The sequence below is a fragment of the Solanum tuberosum genome, unplaced genomic scaffold (genome assembly GCF_000226075.1).
Source record: "Solanum tuberosum cultivar DM 1-3 516 R44 unplaced genomic scaffold, SolTub_3.0 scf00402, whole genome shotgun sequence".
NCBI lineage: Eukaryota > Viridiplantae > Streptophyta > Magnoliopsida > Solanales > Solanaceae > Solanum > Solanum tuberosum.
Window position 1 is genome coordinate 211,487 of NW_006239325.1, and position 17,608 is coordinate 229,094.

At 29.6% G+C, this 17,608-nt stretch overlaps 1 protein-coding gene across 1 annotated transcript; it reads left to right on the forward strand.

Moving 5' to 3' along the window:
* The first annotated feature begins 10,462 nt into the window (after nt 1–10,462).
* Nucleotides 10,463–15,818, forward strand: LOC102598120 (type I inositol polyphosphate 5-phosphatase 2-like). The gene is made up of 11 exons (XM_006362432.2): nt 10,463–10,596; nt 10,705–10,810; nt 11,005–11,091; nt 11,796–11,883; nt 11,993–12,097; nt 12,323–13,115; nt 13,808–13,998; nt 14,392–14,500; nt 14,664–14,812; nt 15,079–15,276; nt 15,369–15,818. Exons 1-11 carry the CDS (start codon nt 10,567–10,569, stop codon nt 15,370–15,372), a joined length of 1,860 nt encoding a protein of 619 aa, XP_006362494.1. The 5' UTR covers nt 10,463–10,566; the 3' UTR covers nt 15,373–15,818.
* Nucleotides 15,819–17,608: the final 1,790 nt, after the last annotated feature.

Sequence of the window (17,608 nt, forward strand, 5' to 3'; positions counted from 1 at the left end):
TAAATTTGAAGGAAACCTAAATGTAACAAACAAAATGTTGAATTGGTGGTCAATTATCATCTATACTACAAAAAGAAATAGGAATTAGAGACATAATATATGTCGTTAAACAACAACAAAAAATAGACGTTAATTCTATATATATAACATATAGATTGTGACTCTCATGATTCATATTATATAACATTTAGGTTGTGACTCTCATGATTCATATTTTAAATTCAACTAGTGAATTTGTTCGCGCTTCGCGCACGCGGCTATAAAAGACGATAAGATTTCCAACATACGATAATAAAATATTCATATTCATATAAAATAAAGATAAATCATAAAGAGAACATACGAAATAAATAAATAATGCTACATCATTCTTATGACCTTAATCATTAAAAAATAGACAAAAAAAATATGAAATTAATACATAATTATTCGATTTCAATTCGACGTGACGACGTCCACCCCCAAGTTGTTCACCATACAAATTGCCTTCCTTTTGTTCTTCAAACCAGCCAAAAACATGAATATAATAAGCACCAGAAACATAACTTAAAAAGGCAATAATGTGATATTTTTACTATGTCTTAAGATGTCTCAATTTATAACACTATAATATCAAATATCAAATATTATCATGAATATGACTATTAATTATTTTAGGGATTATGAGGATAAAAAGTTATGAGAGTGATAAATATAAAGATCATTAAATTTTACATTAAATAATATGAATGAATGGTTAATTGACATATTTATTTATTATATAATATACAAAATAAAGAGAAATCATAGAGAGAACATATGAAAAAATAAAATAATGTAATATTATTCCTATGATCTTATTCATTAAAATATAAAAGAAAAAATACACTCCCACAAGCCGATCACCATTCAATAGTTTTCATATTATACTTCAAATCAAATTAAAACATGAATATAATAAACACAAAAAAACATAACAACTTAAAAGGTTAATGTAATCATTTTTACAAAATTTTACAATATCTTCATTTTTAACTCTACAATATAAAATACCCAATAATATTTTTAAATATGGAGGAATACATTCAACACTACATAAATTAGATAGACATAGCTATATTATTTCTTTAATCATCCTTTCTAAGTATACCATAACGGAATAAAACTCATAACAATAGATGAATAAATTATACAAAGAAAAAAAAACAGAAGATGGTCTTAATTTTCACAATTCTTTTAGTTTTCTAAAGAAAGTTCATCAAATACGAAAAAATAATAGTTAATTTAATTTAATTAGCTGCCAAATGAGTGACTATTCTACTAAAACTAAATAATTAAAAATAAATAAAATAACATATTTACACAACCTTCTACCATACATATATACTGAGAGCAAACAAAAAGTTAGTGGAATACAAAATTTCAAGCATAATATGAAACAGTAAAACTAAAAAGTCATAAACATAATTATGATTGCATCAAATTGAGAAAAAGTAAGAAAAATTGCAATTTCGAAAAGAAATCAGGGGGAAAAAAAGTAAAGATTTGGCCCCTGAATGTACTTTCATGTAAAAGAACAATTTATTCTTTGATTTGTGGATGCAATAGATTAAACGGACGTTAAATAGTGAAAAACTTAAAGAATTATGCAATCGAAAGAGCATATTGCAGCTTAATGACCCATTATTTCAATTTATTTTCGACCACTTTAATGACCCATTATAATTTATAATGTAATAAATACAAATAATAATAAAAGAAATAATTCATTTTTTTAAAGGTTTGAAGAAAGAAAATAAGAAAAAAATTCAAAATTGTGAGAAAATAAATAAATAGTAATAGAGTCCAATGAGGCATGCCACATTAGCGGATTCATTTTCAGCTTTATTAATATATATAGATTCGTACCTGACGAGGACCACAATTGAACTCATAAATAACACTATAACATTTTATTGCATTAATTAAGGTAAACTTATGACTTTTATATTTATGGACGGTTTTATTTTAATATATAAGTCTATTTTTAGTAGGTATTATTGCTATAAATGTTATTCAATATTCCAAATATTGAATGTAGAGACGTCTCAAACTCTTCCTACTAGAGATTTGAGAGGGTTCACAAGTGCATGTCCTATTCAATATTTATTTTCTTGTAGTTTTTTTCTCATTGGTATATTTCTTAATTAACTTATTGGCTTACACATAACAAACCAAGTCGGTCTATTATAACAAATCGACTTGTTCGTAGGGATGGATCTAGAGGTTTAATTACGAGTGGAGGCAAAATCAGAAAATATATGAAATGTCGCAATTGTTCTTGTTGCCATTACTTTCATTTTTATCCTAATTTCTCAGGTTCGAATAATCCTATGAATAAAAAATAGATCTAGAAGGAAATATGTTCCCTTTTCTAATGGACTTTATAGATACAAATTTAGATTAGTTAAAAGTGAACACTAGATTTAAAAAAAAACATCATTGAACCCTAATCTATTTTTAAAAAGGTAAAAATTTCCCTAGTCTATTTTTTTCTATGAGGAATTACTCGTTTGTCTCTTTATATAGACTATGGACCATATCCATTTATTTATTATATATGCACTACTCAAATTAATGTGCTTTGTGGTCCTAAATATATATGTATATGCACTACATCAAAATTATCATTATCGGTAATAGCTTAATTGCCGTTAAATATGTATTTTTAGAGATAATTAACACTCTTGGTATATGTTCCTAAAATCTTTAGCGACGTTGATTCTAATTAATGACACTTAACTAATGTCAGTAAAGACTTTAACACTCCTTATTAATATCTATATTTATTGTTGCTAAAAGTTATTTTTGTTGTGGTGATGATTTTTTTTGTTAACATCTTCTTATTGGTTGTTCTTGTATCTTCTTAGTTCCTATCACATTTCATCTTGAGTTTTCTCTTTATTGTGATTGGCCATTTGTACTTTATTTCACCAAACATAATTTTCTCACTTGTATTTGGTTATATAAAAAACAATAAAGATGAAAAGATGTGCAAGTACCAAATAAATATTGGCTTCTATTGGAAATAGTGATGTATCCAACTAATTATCCCATCTTCCTATTGGGAAAGAGACATTAGATTTTCAAGAGGGAAAAGTGCAAGTTGCTTCACTATAGCTAAAATGGAATATCTATAGATTTTCTTTTTTGCTCAAATATATATATCATATGATTGTAAGTGAGAGTTTGGACACTAAAGAGAGAGAGAGAGAGAGTATTTAGTATTTGGAAAAAAGTTTTAAAGTAGTGTTTAAAAATTGGATATGAATATAACTTGAAAAAATATTGAACTTTTTAAAAGTATTTTGAAGTGAAAATACGAAAATCAAGTATTAGAAGTTTTTCAAATTTTGAAAAATTAGAGTAATTCTATATCCAAATATACCTATGGAATATAATTTCGTAAAAAAGATGAAATTTATCCATGGCCAAAAAAGGTCCCTAAAGTGACCTATTTTTAACAACATGAATAGTTTCACCAATCGAGTATCCAATAATAAGATTAAATTTTATATTATCGTACTCTTGGCACCAAAAGTTATTCTGATGAATTTGTATTATGATGCGTTTTTTTATAATGTCAATTGTCAATATGATATATAGATCACTTTATGCGTATCACAGTTAGTTCACTAAATAACCTATTTTGCATAAGAGCAAATGTATGAGGAAATGGTAGATGAAGCTTCCAATCTAATCATTTTAAATATTAATGTAATGTGATTACCTACGGTGCGAAATTACAAACGAAAGAAATTACTTGTGTTACTGATAAATTATAATTTATACGCCCTTTGAGATACATATAAGGACTTACTTTAATTTTTACACTATTTGTTGATAATATTTACCTACATTATATCATAACTTTTTTCATAAAGTGATATCTCGTATATAAAAGACTTTTTAAGTGGAACTAATCGAAAAAAGAATTGGTCTTTTTCATTTACTTTTAGCCATGCATGATGAGTATGCATGCTTGTGATCCAAAGTGACGTACGTATATCTTTTTTGTAATGGATTGTCAACCCAAATTTGGGGTAGTATAGTGTGAAAATTTATATTTGAGGTGCGTAACACATTATTAAGTCATGTCTTATGGTGTATTATGCAATTTTTTCTAAACATAATTCTTAAAAAAAATCATGAAATAGAAAAGGAAAAGAAAGGGAAATTTACACTTTTAGTCCTTTAAATATTGAGAAACTCTAAATTTGGTACTTGTGATTTCATGTTAAGCATGTTTAATCTTAAATTAATTGAGATGTGCACTTTTGATTTCTCTGATTATGAATTTCCACGAATTGTTACATGTCAAATCATTCAATAATCTACATGTTCTACTACATGTATTAGTACTATTACTCCATATTTGCGGCTAATATATAAAAAAAATGTGAATATCATATATTTTCTACATAGATGGACGGAAAAATGTTGAGGTCATAGCTGAAAACATCTATACCTTAAACTACACTGGATATGTTATTATTTTGTATTAGAGGGGCCAAAAATACTTGTGTTATTTAATTTAATGTTAAGTATATTTATAATTAGGTGAATATTATGAGGAGGAAAATTAGAATTTCTTAATAATTAAGAACTCAAAAGTGTAATTATCCCAAAAGGGCAAATACAAAAAAGATCAACAAAAAAACAAAACAAAAAAAAAAAACAATAATGAATGGAAATTTCCCTTGAAAACGACTAAAATGGAGTATAATAGTCTAATAAATTGACTCAAATAATTTTCCTTTTATGATTAAAGCTTATGGGGCGGTTTTATGATCTATCACTTTTAAGTTATGTATTAATCAACTTTTATACAATTGGGACTACTAAAATATATCGTGCTAAGCTGGTTTGATTGCTACCATATATCTAATTTATACAAAAAAAATTAAAAAAATTATTACTATTGTTATGTCATAGGAGAAAAGGCACTAGATATTTAACATAATAAATTAGTATCCATATCTAGCATGATAATATAAAATATATAGATTTGTAAGCCCAAAACATTATTTTGAAAATTTGAGATGTTTGGCAATTTAGTAAAAGTAGTGTAAAATATCTTATTAGACATACATCCCTACTATATATACTAATTCAACTTATACTTTTAAATAATTATGTATCATACCACTAATTAAGAGTTTCTTTTCATATACTAAGAAAGATATACACCTTGATACATGTATTTTTCCTACTCGATATACTAAAATAGGGAGAGAGGTGAGAGAAATAATCATGTATTCCAGATATATGTGAATCACACTAGATACATATGTATGTGTGTATCTGGTATAATTCACTTGTATTTGGAATATCAGATACATGAGAGTTGACGAGCGAGATGGGAGGTAGGTGAATGAAATTTCTTATGTATCTTAGATATATGCGAATCCACTTGGATACAATGCATCTAGAACAAATTACACCTAAATTTGACCCATGTATTCCGAGATACATGTATCTGAACGTATCTGGACGCACCAAAATTTGGTAAGATTCATAATATTGTAAACTAAAGTGTATCTAAGTAATTAACTTCTAAACTAGTGAGTTTTTCCCCCTGGTAAATTTCCCTCTTTAAATATAAAAACAGAAACAATTTATGCAAAAAAATAAATAAATTATATCGATACACATCGTGACATCGAATTACATTTACATGTTGTAACAACCAACCTTCCTTATTTTTTATAGTTGTATTACTTATAAATTTCATATTTAAGAAAATTTACCTATACGGTGCAAAAAATATTTTACGTTGATAATGTATATAATTTAAACTCTATTTATATGAAAAGAAAAAAGAACAATGTGATTTGTATGAAATGATAGCGGGAGGAAATTCATAATTATTATTTTTTCCAAATTGAAGAAAAAGAAATTAAAAAGAAGACAAAATGATTTTGGTTTCCCTTTTTATCTTTTTCTTTTTGGATGACCAATTTTGCAACTAGATAAACAAGCTTCTGATAATGACAATACATTAAATACACATAAAATTTCATAAATAGTGTTATTAACGTTCATTTTTATAAAATAAAAAAAGTGACGTTTTATCATATCTCAAAATTTAGTAACATTTTAATTTCAAAACGTAACAAACATTATAATAAATAAAGAATTTTGCAGTAACTATTTAACGATAATAAAATAATTATAATTATATTATATTTTACTATGATAATATAATATAAATTTTTTAATCAATACTAAATATAAATATCGTTAATGACTTTAACAATTCTCGATGTAATTGTCAATTGAATATGGGCAATTAACATGTTCGTCGAGGCAACTATCCATTACTTACGTGCTTAATTCTACACATTTGAAAGAAAAAGGTACATTAAATATATGATAAAGTACTTATGGTACGCGTAAACTGGCCCAAACATTAATCTTACGAAAGGAAAAAAATCCTTCATTCAAAAAGAAAAATGATAATATGTGTATATATAACTTTTCATTGAAAAAAATCGTTACTCTTGTTGTGACCTTACCCCTACCTCCTCGTGAAATTTCTTATTTTCTTTGTGTTCAAATTGTGACAGCAAATAGAAAGTCAACAAAAGACAACAGAAATAGGGAGGACAGTTGTCAAATATATTTTTAGTCAAACACATCATTTTAAATAAAAATAATAAAAAGTAGAATCGGTGTCGAAGTACAGAAGTACAAAACTATTCCCACCGTCCTATATTGCGTTTTTCGAAAGTTAATTTGACTAATTTTCAAAATTAAATTAGATTACATTAATTTGATATTTCTACAAAAAAATTAGAGATTCAGAAACTTTATGAAAAGTACATAAATTGCAATTTTTTGCATATCAATATGATGAAAAAATACATCATAAAATATTAATCAAAGTTTTCATAATTTAACTCTAAAAAATATCATGATAATTAAAAGTGAACGGAAATAGTAATACGAAAAAAAAGTCCTGCAATTATAATAATAAGAATAGAAATGAGATTCTATTAGTTCTACTATCTTGTCCGACAAAGATGGTTCTGTCAAATTTTTTTCCTTGCGATCCTTCTTCCATTTTTTTTTTTTTTTTAATATTTTGATTTGAGAAGAGTTTATTAAAAATAATTTTTCTACTTCATAAAAATGAAGAAAAGTCTAATAAATATTTATCTTCTTTAGATATCATTTATGAGATTATACTAAATATATTGTTATTTTTGTATTTTACTTCGATTGATTAACTAAAATATAGGGAGTAATATTTTTTTTGGAATTTTTAAATATATAATTTTTTATTTTTTAAAACTTGAAATTTATGTGTACAAATTCACATCTAAAATTAGATATTTGATCCTCGTACATGCTACACATCTGATTAGTTCAACTATTACTATTGAAAATCTTAACGAGTTATTTGAATACTTCTCCATTTGCCTATCTTATACTCTAAAATAAATTTGAATTTCTTCTTTCATTATTCTTTTTGATATCTTTTTTCTTAATCCTTTTTTACGTAATTTTTTTTTTTTTTAAAAATCGTATCCAATCAAAATACACGTCTAAGGAAATGAATAGAAATGTGCATCACAGACTCTGAATTTATTGTCAAATAGGATGATAAGCACACTACGTACCTTTCTATAGCCACAATCTGTATTTCTATGGCAGTAATCAAAAGTCAACTTTTTCCAAATCAAACTCTATATAACTATGAACTATGTTTTCAAAGAAAATGGTGGTTTCATAGCTGATTAAAGTCATGTATGTATTAGTATGTAATATAGAAATAAATTATGAGAAAATATACGTATATATTAGTTATGCAGATTGTAAAGTGTATTTATTTTTATGTATATTATTTCATTTTCTATTCTAATACATAAATTTCCTCATAACTTATATAGATAAATCAAATACCTTATAAATTTTATATATGCATAATTTAACCTCCTAATCAGTTATCAAATATGATATTATTTATGCAGAATTTAATATCTGTGTACCTCACCTCCAAACCAATTATCCCATATTTACATCCACTTTTTATTCATCATGATTTATTACTTATTGATGAACTATTTAATAGGATGTATAAGAATAATGTTAAATTATAATATATTAGTAATGCTGATATTAGTTACGGTTAATTCTTTTTCTTTTTCTCTATCTCTTGATGCTTAATTCCACTTGCAATATTATTTTTAATACATTTTTGTGTGACTAGCATTTATGCACGTATGCTAATTTTTTGTATAACGTCCGACCTATAAGTTTACAGCTGTTTTAATTCCATACACTTTATTATTATTATTATTATTATATATATAGTATAATATAACTATTCTAATTGTTAAATTACCAATTTGACTTACTATTATTTTAGTCAATAATTATTTATATTTTGTCTCAATTAATAAGGTCATTACATATTTCTTAGTTGTAGGGTCTTTAAGATCATGTCCATGAAGTCATGATTAACTTTATTATCTTAAATTCTATCAATTAGTCGGTGGCTTTTCTTACAAGTTGCATGTTTTTTTCGATTTTTAGCTTATTCTTAATTAATCAAAGCTTAATTAACTCACCAAATTGGTTAAATGATTTGATTTTTAAAATGCGTCTCTGCCTTTTTATGATAGAAGTATGGTATACATATTATCCTCCTAAAATTATACTAAATATATTATTTGAAGACAGAATCATATAGGAAACATACCAAAGCGACAAAAAAATATTTTATACATACAAGGTTAAAAAAAGTGTGTTGGAGGTGGAGGGGAGGATGCGAAGAGTGGGTGACCTTTATGACAATGAAGTGAGTGAAAATTCTGAAAAATTGAATTTTAATTTAAGTAGAGATAAAATTGCTAAATAATTTTGTCCCATTTGTCTAAATTTCGGTTATCTAATACTTCATCTATTTTTTTACTTGTCTAGTTTGTATCTTATACTCCTCTTAAAAAGTTATTAATTAAGTATTTATTTTATTAAATTATCTCTATTAATTAATAGTACTTTAAAATTTTAAATTTGACTATTAGTACTTCAAAGTAATTTGGAAAGTTGTATAAGCAAAACGGGATATAGAGAGTACAAGGGAATAGGAGTATCTGATTTCGGTGGAAGATAGAAGATACTTGATAAAATAGTCGAGATGTCTGTTATTATTGGCAGGGTCGAGCTAGGGGGACTGGAAATTATATTGTATTTAATATACTAAAATTATTGATTATGAATAAATTATAGATGTTGAATCTTCTTAGTTTCATTTCGTGTTTATTTTTTTATATTTGAATCTCCTTAAAGAAAAATTATGACTATGTCACTAACTGTCAAACACCAAAAATTATAAATTATACTTTTAAAAATAGGAGGCTGCATATAAATTAAGGTAGCAGATACTTGGTGAAAATGCATATGGTAAACAAAGACCATGTTATAAATTTTCTGTATTATTTTTATTATATATATAAGGGTTGCCACTTGCCAGCCAAGATTTTGGTCACCAACAGTGAATTATGACCTTAATAAAACAAGTGATTAATTAATCTTACTAGATCCTAATCTTTCTGAATATTCCATTAATTATGTGATTCTTGGACTTAATCACTTGTTCTCTTTCTAGTTTTTTGGATTTTTAAATTGGAAAAAAAAAACATTGGTACAAATCTTCCTTTACTGTTGTTGTCAATGGCTTATGGTTAGTCCACTAGGCATGGATATATCATTTGAATTTAATTAGTACTAACAAGTTGTTAAAGATTGAAAATGACTTTTCTTATTTTTATATGCTTTTTCCTTGTGTTTACTTGAAATTTCAGCAATTTCACTACCTTTGTTTTTAGCTCATAGAAGAACCAATTTTTGGGACCATTAAAAAAAAATTCCATCCTTTTTTTTTAAAAAAAAAACACACAAAATGCAAGTTGAGGAAATTGATGCATGTTAAGCTTGGCCATAACTTTTTTCTGTCCTGTTCCATTTGGTCTTTGTAAGAATCTTCTTTGTAATTAGTAACAACTTGGTTTTTTTGGTTTCACACTTCATGTCTGGTGTCTGTATTGAGATTCGATTAAATTTTGATTCGCGTAAGGAAGTTCACTCTCTAATAAAGTCAATTTCATAATTAGGGTTTAAATCCGAGATATTAAGGGGTCGTTTGGTAGCACTAATTCATCTCGAGTTTGATAGGATAAGATGAGATTAATTTTATATTGTGTTTGGTTGACAACATAAATTTAACCTGGAATTATAATGTCAAATTACTACGGTATAAAATTAATCTTAAACTTATTCCTGAAATATTTCACCTTATCTCACATAATGAATGAGACCTAAAAATGAATGAATACTTATCGATCCACGACGTCTTTGTTGTTAAGCAACTTGTTTGTTAAATGGTCTAAGAGAAGGTCCTTAAATACATATGGAAACTCCAACAACACTGGCAAAAGGTTCAAGTCTTTTGCGCCACTTTTTTTCTCTTGGTACTAGCATTTATTGTTTCTTGAACTTCATTAAGTTCTAAAAGTTTCCAACTTTTTATTTCTTGTGCAAATGAAAACAAGAAGAGGAAAAAGATCAGAGGTATTTATTTATTTATTTAAAAATAATAATATTGTATAGTATATTTCTTAGTTATTTGTTTGCTTTAGAGGTGAGATTGAAGAGTGATTTGTTTTGTTTTGGCTTTAGGCATTTTGGCCTTCAATTGTGATGAAGAAATGGTTGAATATTCAGCCTAAACTTTATGATTTTAGTGAAGATGAAGTTGATACTGAGACAGAGAGTGAGGATGATGGTATGTTTCTTTTTTCTTTCAAGTTTCATAGCCGAGGGTCTATCGGAAACAGTCTCTTTACTTTTACAAGGTAGGGGTAAGACTGCGTATACACACAACAAACTGGAGTTCACTCGTGAGATTATACCGAACATGTTGTTGTTTCTTTTAAGTTTCTTGTTTAGTTGTTTTTTTTTTTTGGGAAAAAATTGTAGTTTGTTCACTTAAAGATGAAAGGGTGCATGAAGATCATTGGCACAGATCACCAGGAAAACCTACTGATTGCCAGCCTCAAACTTCAGGTACTACTTGAAGTTCTGTTTCAGTTTATCCTTTTGGCTAGCTTGTGCACACTTCGACTATTCCATTAGGTACTACTGGTAACTCCAACTAAGAAAATACTAGATGATTTATTCTCATCTGCCTAAGCCTTGGTTGGTAGTTACCTGGTACCTGTGTAAGTGGAAGGTATCAAGTAACCGGTGGAATAGTTGAAAACTCTACTACAATTATTACTTTGATTGTGCTTAATTTCATGATCATGCCTAAATTTTGTATATGATGAGAAGTTAGGATGCAATTTGTCTAAAAAAATGTTAATAGTGATCTATTTCCATCTGCCTAAGCCTTGACGGACAGAGTCACCCGATACCTAGGTAAGTGGTGGAATAGTCAAAGCCTTACATGTAGACTACTACAATCATGATTTTTATTGTGATCAATTTCATGATCATGCCTAAATGTTACTAACAAGTTAAAATATAATTTCGTCTTAAAAAATACTAGATGAGTTTTTCCATTTGTCTAAGCCTTGGTGACCGTAGTTAACCGGTACCTATGCAAGTGGGAGGTAGCAGGATACTGGAGTAATAGTGGGGACGCGTGGAAATGCCATTATGTGTGGAAATACACTTAATATAGTTCCATTGTGCCTTAGATGTTTCAACTATTCTAGCTTTTTTTGGATATATTCAGCTATTTGAAAATTTGAATTGAAATTACTCAGGGAAGACTTCAACCAAGTATTCATCTAGACACAGGAGAGGGAAATCAGAAACTCTGAGAGTTCAGTATATTAATACAAAAGAAGTGAGGTTTGGCTTTAAATTCAGTTCTTTTCGATTTGCTTTTTGTGATACTGGTATCTAGTTATAAGATTTTATCGTTCCTCGGAGACTTACATATCCCCTAATTTCCCTTCAGAGTTACTATAGGAACTTGGAATGTTGCTGGAAGACTTCCAGATGAGGATCTTGAGATTGATGAGTGGCTTTGTATGAATGAACCAGCTGATATATACATCCTTGGGTATGTGCTTTTCCATCAATTTTACCCGTTTTAATCGATCCGTGTATCGCTCTTCCTCTTTGCCTTTACCTATATGAATCCCCTTATAACTACAAAAAGGAAAAAAATGGATTTAACTATGAAGTTTATTGTGAATCTGTTGCTAAATAGCTCATAGCTAACAAAATCTTCTTGTCTAGCTAAATCAGTTTAAACTTATAGTGAAATTGTATTTTCTCATTACAGTTTCCAAGAGGTAGTTCCTCTCAATGCTGGAAATGTACTGGGAGCAGAAAATAGAAGGCCAATTCCAAAATGGGAGACGATTATACGCAGAACGTTAAACAGAACGACAGTGGAACCTGAGGCTAAGCTAAAGAGTTACAGTGCTCCACCGTCTCCGGTGTTAAGGACTTCTTCTGCAGCTGATATAATTGCTGATGTGGTAACTACTACTACTGCACTAGATATAATGGCAGAGGTGTCGATGAACACCAGGTTTTTCACTGAAGATAACATGATCAACCTGAGGAGGAACTTGCAATTAAAGAGAATATATGGCATTGATTGTGATAGTCGATTGGATTGGCCTGAACGTTCACTCGATGCAACGCCTCAGGTCCTTTCTTCGACTTTTAAGTTGAGAAGAGTATCAAGCAGCTGTGCTCTAGCTTTTAGCAATCATGATGTTGGATTAGATGGTAGCAGGTTAAAAAGAGGGCACCAAAGCTCCAAAGACTTGGGATCGTTGTGGACGAATCAACAAGAGGAACCTGAAGTTCTTGATGCTCTTTCTGATGGCTCCGATCAATTTTCTGACGAGGAAAATGATCTCTTCGAGGAATTCACAGAGTTCGAAGATGAAAGATCACTTCTAAAACATGGTGTGAATTCACATCCGAGGTATATTCGTATTGTTAGCAAGCAGATGGTTGGGATATATGTATCGATTTGGGTCCGTAGGAGGTTGAGAAGGCACATAAACAACTTGCAAGTCTCCCCCGTCGGAGTTGGACTTATGGGATACATGGGAAACAAGGTACTGCTTCTTCTTTCAAAAACTTCATTGAATCAAACATCAGCATTCACTAGTTGTAGAAAGTGAAATATTGGAGTCAAAAAGGACATATGAACTTTTGAGGGCTTTATACCCGTGTTGCTCGGATTCTCCAAAAATGCTGCCAAACCTGTGTCTGATCATTGAAAAATACACTATTTTTGGAGGATTCGACACACACACACCCGGAGGCACTTTTGAGGAGTTGGAGAAACATAGCTTTATTCCCCCTTATTTTCCTATCTTCTAATCAAAATGGCTATTTGGAAGATCACTTTCTGAGTAATCATATTTAGCTAGTATTTTGAGTTTCCCTAGTAGATTCTCTTAGTTCACAACCATATATCTGGTGGCGGAGCTACATGTAATCAAGGGGTTCAATTGAATTTCATTCGGAAAATTATACCGTGTAAATAGAGTATATAATCTGTTGAATGAAGGGGGGAGCCTTAGAGAAATGGTAAAGTTGTTTCTGTAGGACCTATAGGTCATGGATAATGGCGTGGAAGCAACATTGATGCTTGCATCAAGATAGGCTGTCTATGTCAAGTTCCATTGGGTGCAGCCCTTTGCTGAAACCTGCGTGAACACGGGATGCTTCGTGTCTTGCATTTTCTTGAACCTATTGCTTTACATGAAACCTAAAGCTGATACTAATTTATGGTTCTATACAGGGATCTGTTTCTGTGAGCATGTCTCTTTTCCAGTCAAGGCTATGCTTTGTTTGTTCACATTTAACTTCTGGCCAAAAGGACAGGGCGGATCAAAGGCGTAACGCTGATGTATACGAAATTATGAAGCGCACACATTTCTCATCTGTATTCGACACTGATGCAGATCAACCACAAACAATTCCATCTCATGAGTAAGTAACATTCCATCCATTTCAATCTATTTGTCTGGTTTTGACTTGACACGGAGTTTAAGGAAGTAATGAAGACTATTGAATCTAATGGTCGTAAACTAAAGAAATGTAGAATGTAACAAAACGCCATTTGATCTTATGGTCTTAAACATGCCATATACATTATCTGGTCCTTTTCACATTATTATTTCTCATGCTATGGATGATTTTCTCAATTATATGGAGTACTAGATTTAGACGTGACGATAACTGCTCAGTGTTTTCTGTTCAACAATAAATAGCAGAAATATATAGCATGTGTTGAAGTTCTAACAAAGAGTTGTATTTTCTAATTTCAAATGAGATGTGCAGTATTTATACACAAATTTATACACCATCCTTTAATGTAAACAGTCAGATATTCTGGTTCGGGGATCTGAATTATCGAATCAATATGTTGGATGCTGAGGTGCGGAAGCTAGTCGCCAGAAAACAATGGGATGAACTTCTCAACAACGATGAGGTAAGACTCATCACTAAATCTACGTATCAAACATGATATGGTAATTAGGAAACGGAAGTAATAACCTGCTATAACCAGTTAAAAATTGCACCAGATGTATACAAATTATTTGTGTTGTTCATGTATATAACTTAAGCTCTAATGATATTCATCACATTGGCAGTTAATCAACGAACTTCGAAATGGCCATGTTTTTGCCGGTTGGAAAGAAGGGGATATTAACTTTGCACCAACATACAAGTATGAGATCAACACGGATAGATATGTCGGGGAGAGTCCAAGAGAAGGGGAAAAGAAGAGATCGCCGGCTTGGTAAGTGACATTTCTCTTAAATGAACAAATTTCAAAATCATGGAGTCGAACAAGACATTGTCACGATCACAATATTTCAGCATATTTTGATAGGATTTAACTTACATACACTGCCAGTGTATTTTAACCTGTTGTAGCATGTTACCCGTCTTATTTTTCACTGATCCCACTTATTATAGTCGATCATATATTGTACTGACAGTGCATATAAATTAAATTCGTTCTGACAATAGAAGTTGAAATGAGTATTTCCTAATATCGTGCAGGTGTGACCGTATACTGTGGTTAGGGAAAGGTATAAAACAGCTCTTTTACAAGCGAGCCGAGTTAAAACTATCTGATCACAAGCCTGTAAGCTCAATGTTCTCGGTAGAAGTTGAAGTATTCGATCACAGAAAGCTCCAGAGAGTCCTCAATGTTAACACTGCCGCTGTACATCCAGAGATCCTGCTAGATATTGAAGAGTAAGACTTAGAAGCTTTTTCAGATAAGTTTTCATCAAGAATGACAAGTAAGTGAGTCGGTGATAATCACACGAATTTTTTGGTGTTTTCAGTTAGGAATCAGAAATGAAGCATCATGTACATATGTACTTTAAGACATAACATGCGAATCCAGGATCTAGAGTCAATAGATTCAAAATGTTTTATATGACGGACAAGCCTGCAAGGTATTCAAAATCCTGTTATTTTGAAAGGAGATAAGACACGAGACAAAATTCGTGTCTTTCAGAGACTCAACATACACATATATATATATATATAGTTGAGCAATGAATAGTTTGAACCACAGAATCTCATGCTTTAATGTTTTGTTATAAAAAAAATAGAATTTTGAGGGAATTTCCCTTATTGTAAATTTTGTTCTTCCCAAGTTTTTTGTTGTATGGTTTTGTAAATTATGAAATTAACTCTTGATACACATTTCAAAGTTTGCTTTTAGAGTAGACATCTTTTGTGTTTGTAACAGGTTAACTTAACAGAAGTTATGTAGTGTTCTATTCTTTTAACTCATGAAATAGAGTTTCTAGTTGTGAAGGGCTTATTGTTATTGTTCAGAGATTTATGTTTACTTGAGCTGAGTATCTATCGGAAACAACCTCTCTATCTTCACCAGATAGGGGTAAGGCTGTGTACACACCATCCTCTCCAGATCGCGCTTGTGGAATTTCACTGAGTATATAGTTATGTAATTCATAGATTTTTTATGTGGAAAGAAACAAAAGATTATTTTATTCAATTTTTAGTTTCAAGCATTCATTTCATTGTTGAATAAGTTTTTAAGTCGGGAACCAATTTTTTAGTCTTTATGATATTCAACCAAGCATAATTAACCTTCAATTACTTGAAATGTGCACTTTTAATCCTTTTGCTTGTAAATAGTCATAATCTTTTTTGAAGTATTAACAGTTCAACCATTTAATTATCCATATATTATGTTAAAATTGTATAGTTACTGCATATTTGAGTATAATGTACTTCTAAAAAAAAGTCTAAATACAACACATTTCCAATATTGAAGGACCAAAATCAAATATTTTAATTAGTTGAAAATTAAATATGTTAAATTATGTTTTATAGGGACCAAAATTTGAATTTACCCAAAAGTAAGCAACCAAGAGTGTTATTATCCTAAACTTTCTTATATATTATATTACTCCTATATAAAGATAAACACAGAAATTAATTTCCCGCAAAATATTTTCACGATAAATCTCCCTACTGGAACGTACGTTTTCAGATCTGAGGCGTCGGATCGCCTTTCGTCGGCAAAAAACGCCGGCAATTTGTTATTTTCCGATTCTATGTCGCCGGAAACGAGTGTTTCCGAATCAAATCATGGACGTTAAATTCCTTCGAGCAAATCGATGAACCTGTAAAATCTGTAAGTCGTTCTATTATCAACTACTATCGTCTTTTCATTTGATTTGTACATTTTCGTTTATTGAGAGTCAATTTGATTAACTGTTGAGCGAAGAGGAACATAGAAAAGTTTCATATTTTTTCAGAAATTGAAGTACTATAAGTTGCATTTCTCGATATTAATATTGTGAGTGAAATGCATTTTTGAAAAAATTGGTTACAGTTTCCCTAATTTGAACCTGTAACATATGTAAGTCGTTCTATTAGCAGCTACTATCGTCTTCTCATTTGATTGCTAAATTTTTTGTTTATTGATAGTCAATTTGATTAACTGTTGAGCGGAGCGGAACTTAGATAGGTTTCATAGTTTTTCAAAAATTGAAGTAATATTAGATGCATTTCTCGATATTAATATGGTGAGTAAAATGCATTTATCAAAATTTAGATTAAACTTTCCCTAATTTGAAACCGGAAATCGGAAAGAGGTAAAGGAATGTTTGATGCTTAGTGTTCATATCATTTTCGGTTTATTTGAAGTCATTTGATTAACTATTGAGCGAAGCGGAACATAGATACATTTCATACTTCCAAAATTATGGTGAGGAGAATGCATTTTCAAAAATTTGGTTAAACTTTCCCCTAATTTGAATCACAGAAATAAAAAGAGCTAAGCATTTTAAGACAAATGAATGTTTAAGGCTAAGTGTTCATATCTCGTTTGATTGGAAATTTTTTGGTTTATTGAAAGTCAATTTGATTAACTGTTGAGCGAAGAGGAACATAGATAGGTTTCATAGTTTTTCAAAAATTGAAGTAATATTAGATGCATTTCTCGATATTAATATGGTGAGTAAAATGCATTTATCAAAATTTAGATTAAACTTTCCCTAATTTGAAACCGGAAATCGGAAAGAGGTAAAGGAATGTTTGATGC

Excerpts from the sequence above, each read along its gene's own strand:
- LOC102598120 (XM_006362432.2), top strand. The coding sequence starts at position 10,567 with ATGAAAACAAGAAGAGGAAAAAGATCAGAG. Across the intron at positions 10,597-10,704 it reads GAAGAGGAAAAAGATCAGAG|GCATTTTGGCCTTCAATTGT; the intron begins GTATTTATTTAT and ends TTTTGGCTTTAG. Across the intron at positions 14,501-14,663 it reads AACTTCTCAACAACGATGAG|TTAATCAACGAACTTCGAAA; the intron begins GTAAGACTCATC and ends TCACATTGGCAG.